This window comes from Octopus bimaculoides, chromosome 2 (assembly GCF_046866305.1).
Source record: "Octopus bimaculoides isolate indiv1 chromosome 2, ASM4686630v1, whole genome shotgun sequence".
Taxonomy (NCBI): domain Eukaryota; kingdom Metazoa; phylum Mollusca; class Cephalopoda; order Octopoda; family Octopodidae; genus Octopus; species Octopus bimaculoides.
In genome coordinates, this window is record NC_142929.1 from 32,969,320 (window position 1) to 32,978,194 (window position 8,875).

General features: G+C 39.4%; 1 protein-coding gene across 2 annotated transcripts in view; it reads right to left on the reverse strand.

The window, feature by feature from the left end:
* LOC106871710 (A disintegrin and metalloproteinase with thrombospondin motifs 6) overlaps positions 1 to 8,642 on the reverse strand; it is a 294,912-nt gene extending 286,270 nt beyond the window's left edge. The window contains exon 1 of one of the 2 annotated variants that reach the window (XM_052976060.2): positions 8,023 to 8,642. In XM_052976060.2, the coding sequence (XP_052832020.1) occupies positions 8,023 to 8,287 (265 nt within the window). In that variant the 5' untranslated portion in view covers positions 8,288 to 8,642. The remainder of the gene's footprint in view (positions 1 to 8,022) is intronic. The other variant, XM_052976057.2, reaches the window with a different exon arrangement.
* Between the last annotated feature and the right edge of the window lie 233 nt (positions 8,643 to 8,875).

Below are 8,875 nucleotides of genomic sequence, written 5' to 3' on the forward strand. Positions count from 1 at the left end.
ATGGATACCGCTAATTAACTTCATCATCCAACTGAATTTTGGATTTTGGCAACAGTGGTTTGTAGTTTACTTTTTATATAGCGAGTACCGTCTCGAGTCCTAGTGAAGGCTCGTGGCCTTGTAGTTAGACTGTTGCACTCACGATCGCTAGATCGTGTGTTCGATTCCCTGACTGGGCGGTACGTTGTGTTCTTGAGCAAAACACTTCATTTCACGCTGTTCCAGTCCTCCTTTCGGTCAGAGTGGGGGATGTTAGCCTGCTCGCCTAGCCAGCAGGTGGCGTCATTCAAAGGCTAAAACAATACAAAAGCACATTGTGACCAGCTATCTGAAAACCTGGTCAGTCACGTGATCATGAGTCCTAGGACTCATACACCTGGTTGCCTGGTTCCCGTGGTGTATAAGTGACCGAGATCACAATATTGCCACTGAACCGAGATGTTGCAAATCTGTGGCAAGGTTATTCAATTACTGCAGAGAGGCTTGGAATGATGTGAAATGAAGTGTTTTGCTCAAGAATACAAAACAGAATACATCGCATTGCGAATCGAAACCCCGATGTTGTGAACGTGAGAACAACACCCGAACCACTAAGCAAGACGCCTTCACTTTCGTATGTGTGTGTCCGTGTGTGTGTGTGTGTGTGTGTGTGTGTGTGTGTGTGTGTGTGTGGTGTATATGTGGGTGTGTTTGTGTAAGATGTCAACATTTTCGTTGTGTTACTTTATCGTTATGTAAATAATCGAGACAGCAAAGTAAAACACAGAAGTCTCCAGAGTGTGTGTGCGCGCGCGTGCGTGTGTGCGTGTGTGCATGCGTGCGTGCGCGCGCATGCATGTGTGTGTGCGCGCGCGCGCGCGTGCATTTGTGTGTGTGCACGCGTGTGTCTGCGCGCGCGCATATGTGTGTGTGTGTGGTGTATGTGTGTAACTGTATTCATACATTAGTATTTGTATGCTTGATGAGGTACCTGTAAATGCAGGTCCGAGTGTGGAAGCATGCATTCATGTATGTGTGTGCATACCTTCATAGGTATATCTACATGCGTGTTTAGTGTCTATATATATGCACGTATGTGCTTGTGTGTTTATGTATGTGCGTATATATATATATGCACATTAATACGTGTGTGTGTCTCTCTCTGTGTGTATATGTGTATGTGTATGCATTTGTGCTTACGTATGGAGAGTGGTGCACTTGGCTGCTGCGGAACTTTGCGTAAAACAAAATAAAAGAACTAAAGAGTATGTCCTTCGTGATGTTGTTGTTATTGTTGCCGTCGTTTAGTATCCAAGAAACAGAAGACACTGTTATAGAGGAGCTTGGAACTAGCGAGATCCAAAGGGCAGTGACTATTGATATTGGGAAGCACGGGTGGAACAAGATCAGAATACTAAATGTCACCGTTTAGTGGGACATGGGGGTAGCGAGACCCGAAGGACAGTGTTCCCTGATCCGATCACCAGCGAGATCCGAAGGACAATGTTCCCTGATCCGATCACCAGCGAGATCCGAAGGACAGTGTTCCCTGATCCGATCAGCAGCGAGATCCGAAGGACAGTGTTCACTGATCCGATCACCAGCGAGATCCGAAGAACAGTGTCCACTGATCCGATCACCAGCGAGACCCGAAGGACAGTGTTCACTGAACCGATCACCAGCGAGATCCGAAGGACAGTGTCCACTGATCCTATCACCAGCGAGATCCGAAGGACAGTGTCCACTGATCCGATCACCAGCGAGATCCGAACAGCAGAAGCCACTGCTGCTGTAGAAGCAAGAAATCAGTGAACCCGAACGCAGAGGTCATTCTACCCGAGGTAAGAAAAGCAGAGAAAGAAGGCAGCATGTCTATGGTACAGAAGTTGTATTGGTTTCTATCGGTAAACAACTTCATCCCAATCAGTCGAATGAGTGGACATTTTCGAGAAAGGTATAAATGTCACAGCGCCCTCGCTCAAAATCTCACACTTCATACTCCAACTTGTTTTCCAAAAAAAAAATCCTGTATTTTTAAGGGCGTAGGTTTATAAGCACAATATTGAATATAAGTGTGGTAAGTGTGAAAAAAACTGAAAAGGTAAAAGAAAGGCTGAGGGACGGAAAGCGTGGGGAAAGGATAGAAACAATCATATACAGTTGGAGAAATAATTCAGCAAACATACACATAAATATCTGCACAGAGAAATAAAAGGAAAGAGAGAGAAAGCGCGAGTGAATGTCATGAGTATATGTACACGCGCGAGCGCATGCACACACACACGCCACATCTAGACTTGGCGACAAAGGAAATTACTCAATGCATGTAGTAGAGTTTGTTTGTATGTATGTATGTATGTATGTATCGCACACATACATGAATGCATGCCTGCACACTCGGACCTGCATTTACAGGTGCCTCATCAAGCATACAAATACAAATGTATGAACACAGTTACACACATACATACACACATATGTATGTATGTATGTATATATTTGTGTGTGTGTCAATGTATGCGTATGTGCCTGGGTGTCCATGGGGTGTACATGTCACACACACATACACCTATGCACACACATATATAAGAGAGAAAGAGAAAATGAAGGAGGCAAGGAAAATGCAGAAATAAAATAGATAAGAGACGAAACATAAAAGAAAACAAGATCGAATGAATGAATGTCAAAACGTCTGAGATGATATTTTCGTTAATATGCTATAGTCAGAAGAAGAAGTTAGTGCCCATTACCTATCATAGGACCCCGATAGTTGGTGAGAAAAGAGAGGTGGGAAGCAGAAAAGTATCATCAAATCCCCCCAAAACTGGCCTCGATATTCTGCTAGAGTCCTAAAGTACCAAGAGATGGTGTTAAATCAGATGTCCGATTGAGTACCGTATTTCCTGGCATACACGTCGAATGTTTCAGATCAAAATTTACAGGTAAAAAATAAAGGTAGGTTGACTTATACACCAAGACGAGTTTGGAAGAGCAAACATTCCTTGAGAAATGCAGGAGAATTTGAAAAAATAATGACAATGTCTGAATGTTTATACTACATGTTTGCAGTATATACTACGTAAGATACGGTATACCATCCATGTAAGCCATAGCGTGATTTGAACTCAAGCGTCGGAATCAATATAGCAAAGCACCTGGTCCAATGTTCTTACAGCCCTGCCTATCTATCACCCTAGTTTGTAACTACTCTATCGACCTCGAAAGGATGAAAGGCAAAGTTGACCTTGGTACGATTTGAGCTCAGAGCGCAGAGAATCAGAACAAATATCGTGAGGCATTTTATTTGACGTGATAACGACTTTGCTAATGTCAGAATTTATTTTAATAGAGGTTATGAGCAATGTTTTGGTCCATCAACATCATCTTTACAGATTAGACTGCTTTTGCTTCATATTTACATATTTGAAATAAGCGCGGCCCGTTGATTGGCAGAATCGTTAAAATGACGAATAGAAAGCCGTATTTGTATTTAGTGATAGTCCTCTTTACGTTCAGAGTTCATATCCTGCAGTTAAACTTTGCCTTTTAGGATCGACAAAATAAAAATTGCCAGTGAATTACTGGAAACGATATAATCGATTATTCCATAAACACACACACACACACACACACACACATATATACACAAATTATGCCAATGTTTGCCAACAAAATTTATAGCTGCAATTAGGTTTCGATCGTCATTAACTGTCTTGTTTCTGGATGTGTATTTAGTAAATTTCTACATAGACTGAATTAAGAAAAAGAAAAAAAAAAAAAACAGAAGAAAAAGAAGAAAAAAATTCATTTTACGTAAGTAGAACCCTTACCCACTCAACCGCCTAAAAAAAAAAAGTTTCAGTACTAAAAAAAGTAGAATTTAATAGATGAACAATGTTCCGACATGCATTTCATTCGGTACTTTAAACTTCATCACTGCATGTCGGTGTGTATGGGACTTCAACTATCAGTGTGTATGGGGCTTTAACTGTCGGTGTAAATGGGACCTGAGGATCAATGGATGTGTAGATCGAACCTACGTGTCATACATAGATCTGCCAACTCGATCAAAGTAGACCAATAGTTATACCAGAACAATAAAAGCAGCAATAAGGATTAATAAGGACTTTACTTAGGTATAAATGATAGAAACATCTTCGTGATCACCCGATCTGCTAGAAACAGAAGTTAAGTGCATTTGAAAATCTCAACCCTAGTGTCATACTAAGTGAACAACAGATTCAGTAATGTGGTTGTATATAAACAACAACTATTAGAGACCAAAGTTGTAAGGAAAGGGTGGTAGGTAAAGTACATAACGAAGATTTACCCATCACCGGTTCTGTGAGTACCTTTACATGGTTGTTACTGAGGATGCTTTTATGTGGTTGCTCAGCCTGCTAGAAATAACAACCATTTTTTTATACCCCTGCTCGCCAACCCCTGCTCCAGAAAATCAAATTATTGATGTTTCACCTAAGCGTGGATCCACGAATTTATAAAAAAAGATGTAATCATTTTCAAGGTATGACTCGTATCATCTATCAGTCCCAAAAGTATGAAATCCAAATTCTTTATAGGCAGAACTTCAACTTAGGGCGTTAAGAATTGAAACAAGTCTTTTTGTTGTTTTTTTTTTAACATCTACCTTCATATGCTGTTCTCGGTTAGCGTCAGGAACGATGAAAGACATACATTTTCCGATAATTGCAAAACTTTTGAGTGACATTGTCCTATCGTCATATCTTTGAAAGCAAAACGGCGAGCTGGCAGAATCGTTAGCACGCCGGGCGAAACGCTTAGTGGTATTTCGTCTGTCTTTACGTTCTGAATCCAAATTCCGCCGAGGTCGACTTTGCCTTTCATCTTTTCTGGGTCGATAAATTAAGTACCAGTTAAATACTGGGGTCGATGTAATCGACTGGTCCCCTCCCACCAAATTTCAGGCCTTGTGAAAGGATTATATCTTTGAAACACATGGAGGTCACAACGCCTCACAGTCATACTGTCACTGTTGTGGCATATACCCTCCTCTGCCCTTAAAGTGCAAACAGCACTAAGAATTCGGATATGAGATTCTAGGCCATAATCTCTTGCTCGAAGAAACCGACCCCGGAAGGATGAAAGGTAACCTTAACCACGCAAAGAACCGTAACTAAATATAGGCAGGTATTCATATTAATAATAATAATAATGCTTTCTATTACAGGCATAAGGCCTGGAATTTTGGGGAAGAGTGTCAGTCGATTACATCGACCCCTGGTCAACTGGTACTTATTTCATCGATTCTCGAAAGGATAAAAGTCAAGTCGACCTCGGCGGGGTTTGAACCCAGAGCGTAAAGAACCGGGTGAAGAGATGCTTAGCATTTTGTCTGACGTGCTAACGATTGTGCCAACCCACTGCTTTAATGGTAGTAATAATAATGAATATTTCAAGGCCAGCAATTTTAGGAGAAGCGAGAAGTCGATTCTATCGCCCCAGTATTTGACTGAGTCTTTGTCTTATCGGCCCTTGAAAGGATAAAAGGCAAAGTTGACATTCGGATGAAAAAGCCATAAGTACCAGTTTTTAAAAACAGTGTTTCTAACAGAAGCGCATGGCTAAAAATAAAGGGAAGGGACAGTTAGGCGATTAAATCGTTCTCTGTTTTTGATTAGATGAAGAAAGAAGTTGACCTTAGAACGTAAAGGACCGAAATTTCCAATCCGCTGCATTTACAGGTGTTTTACAGGTTTCTATCACTACATTGCCGTGATGAAGATGATGATTATGATGAGGACGACGACAATAACGACGATGACAACGATGATGATGACAACAACGACGATGATGATTGCAATCATCATCGATTGATTGATTGATTGATTGGTTGGTTGATTTCCAACAGTTGTGCACGTCCACAAATTACGTAAATGAAATCCAGTACTAGAATGCTGCTAATTTCATTTAGTCTGAAGCTAAGTCGAAAAGTAAAGTCGATGCCGGTGGTTTCTGAACTCAGAACATGAAGTGCAGCAACTAAATTCGGCAAAACATTATGTTCGTCGCTCTAAAATTTTTGCATTATATTACTCCGACAAAGTCCCAAGGCATCGCAATTTGTGGAAGGAGTAAAGTTGATTATATTAACCTCAATATTTCACAGATCATTTATTTTATCGACGTTTGAAGGCTAAAAGTTGATCCAGGCCGAATTCGAACTCAGAATGTGAAGAGCTGTAACTAACTACCGCAAAATACTCTGTCAGTCGACCAAACAATCCTTGTATCAAGTTTAATAATTGCTTTTTACCAAGATACAAGGCCAACAGTTTCGAAGAATGGAGGAGTTAGCTGATAATATCGAATCCAGTGCTTGACTGATATTTTATTTTATCGGCCCTGAAAAGTTGAAAGGCAAAGAAACCCTGGCGGCATTTCAACTCAGAAAGTAAACGGCTGTCACTAAATACTGCAAGGCAGTTTTCGGCGCTCAACCGATTCTATGAGTAGATAAGACTAATGATAATGATATTGTTTCTAATTTAGGCACAAGGCCAGAAATTTTAATCGATTAATCGATACTATCGACTTTAGTATTTCACTGGTACTGTATTTTATCTGCTCCAAAAGAATGAAAGGAAAATTTGACATCAGTGGGGTTAACTTAACCTTTCATTCCTCTGGGAGCAATTAATGATAATAATATTGATTTCAAATTTTTGCGCAAGACCAGCAATTTCGGGAGGGGATATAAGTCGATCACATCGACCCCAGTGCTCAAATAGCACTTATTTTATGACCCCGAAAGGATGAAAGGCAAAGTCGACCTCGACGGAATTTGAACTCAGACCATTAAGACTCGGAATAAACAAATATCACGTTCTAACGATTCTGCCAATACGTTTAATAATCCTTTCTACAATAGGTACAAGGCCTGAAATTTGGGGGGGGGGGGGTAGGAACAAGTCGATTGCATCGACCCCATTGCTCGCCTGCTATTTATTTGAACTCAGAACGTAAAGACTGCCCGGCATGCAAACGATTCTGCTAGCTCGCCGCCTTAACCCAATAAGTTTAATAATAACTGTTCTAATTTAGGTTCAAGTTTTGAGAGGAGATACTTAACAGATACTATCCACCCTAAAACTTGACGGGTATCTGTTATCGACTCCGGAAGGATGAAAGGCAAAGTTGGTCACTGTGGTATATAAACAGAACGTAAAGAGCAGGAAGAAATAACCCTAAACGTTTTATCTGACATTAATGATTCTCCTAACCCACCACCCTAAAAGGATTCTAACATAGGCACAAAGTCAGAAGTTTGGGAAAGGAGGGGAACAATCGATTGTATCGACCTCAGTTGTTGATAGGTACTTTATTTTATCGACCCCGAAAGGACTGAAAAAGGCAAAGTTAACATTGTCAGGATTTGAATTCCTCAGAATTGAAAGAACGGGTACCAAAACTGCAAGGCCGAACGCTAATGATTCCGCCAATAAGATTAATATTAGAAGCAGAAGTTCGATTAATAACATAATCAATATATAAAAAAATAAATTCTAATTTAAGCACAAAGCCAGCAGTTTTGAGGGGAGAAGAATAGAAGATTAAAACGACTCCTGATTGGTTCTTTAATTTATTGACCTCGAAAGAACAACGAAAGGCAAGGTTGACCTCGGTAGTATTGGAACCCAGAACGTAAAGAGCCGAAACAAATACCACAAATTAATTTTCTCAGCGCTCTAACGGTTCTACTTAAATGCTTCTGATTAAGGCAAAAAGCCAGAAATTTTAAGGGGCGAAGTAAGTGGTGGTTAATCGATACCCTCAACCGCACTTCTTGACCGGCACTTTATTTTATCGACCCCGGCGGAATGAAAGGCAAAGTAGTCCTAGGTAGGATTTGAACACACAACAAACATAAAGCGCCGGAACAAATGCAAAATGACATTTTATCGGAGATGCTAACGATTCTACCAAAAATATTTATAATCGTATCACATGCTAAATAAATAAATAAAGCAACTGATAAATAATGCAAAGAAACGTGGGACTTACCTTGTCGTGTATCCGGCAAATTGTAATCACGTAAAACAGCTGAGTGTACCGTAGTTATTACAAAAAGAATATGTAGAAGCCGTTGCCGCAAAGTTAGCGACATGTCGTTTGTTTGTTTGTTTATAATAATAACAAGAGATAGAGAGAAAGAGAGAAGGAAACAGGCAAGTTTACAGTTAGTTTTAGCTATGTTTGGAAGAGTTGGAATGCTTACATGTAATAATAAAGTAGTTATAACATAACGAAGATGATAATGATACAACATTCATTGGGAGATATTTAAACTGTAAAGACAAACATGGACATGCTGATACAAAAAAAAATTAAATATATAAAGATATATATATATATATATATATGTATATATATCACATCGTTGATTTTTTTTTTTTTTTAGGGTTTTTTAACAAAAAGAAAAAACATCAGAATGATAACGACGGGACGAATGATAACAGTAACAGCATCTATAGATGTTGTGAAGAAAATATATATATGTATATACTATATATATATATATATATATATATATAATATATATATATATATATGTGTGCACACGAATATATATATATATAAATAAATAACAGCGTCTTCGTCGTGGAAGTGATGGTGGTAGTAGTAGCCCGTCGTCTAACAACTAACTTACCACTAACTACCACTACTACTACTGGAACAACAACAGCAACAACAATCACATGAATAACATCAGTAGTAGCAATAACAATAGTGGAACTTGGTGGCGGTTGAAGTAGTAGTAGTAGTAGTAGTAGTAGTAGTAGTAGTAGTGGTAAAAACAACAACAAATATAAAAAAAAACTTATAAATTGAAGGGGACGGCGGGTGATGATTACGA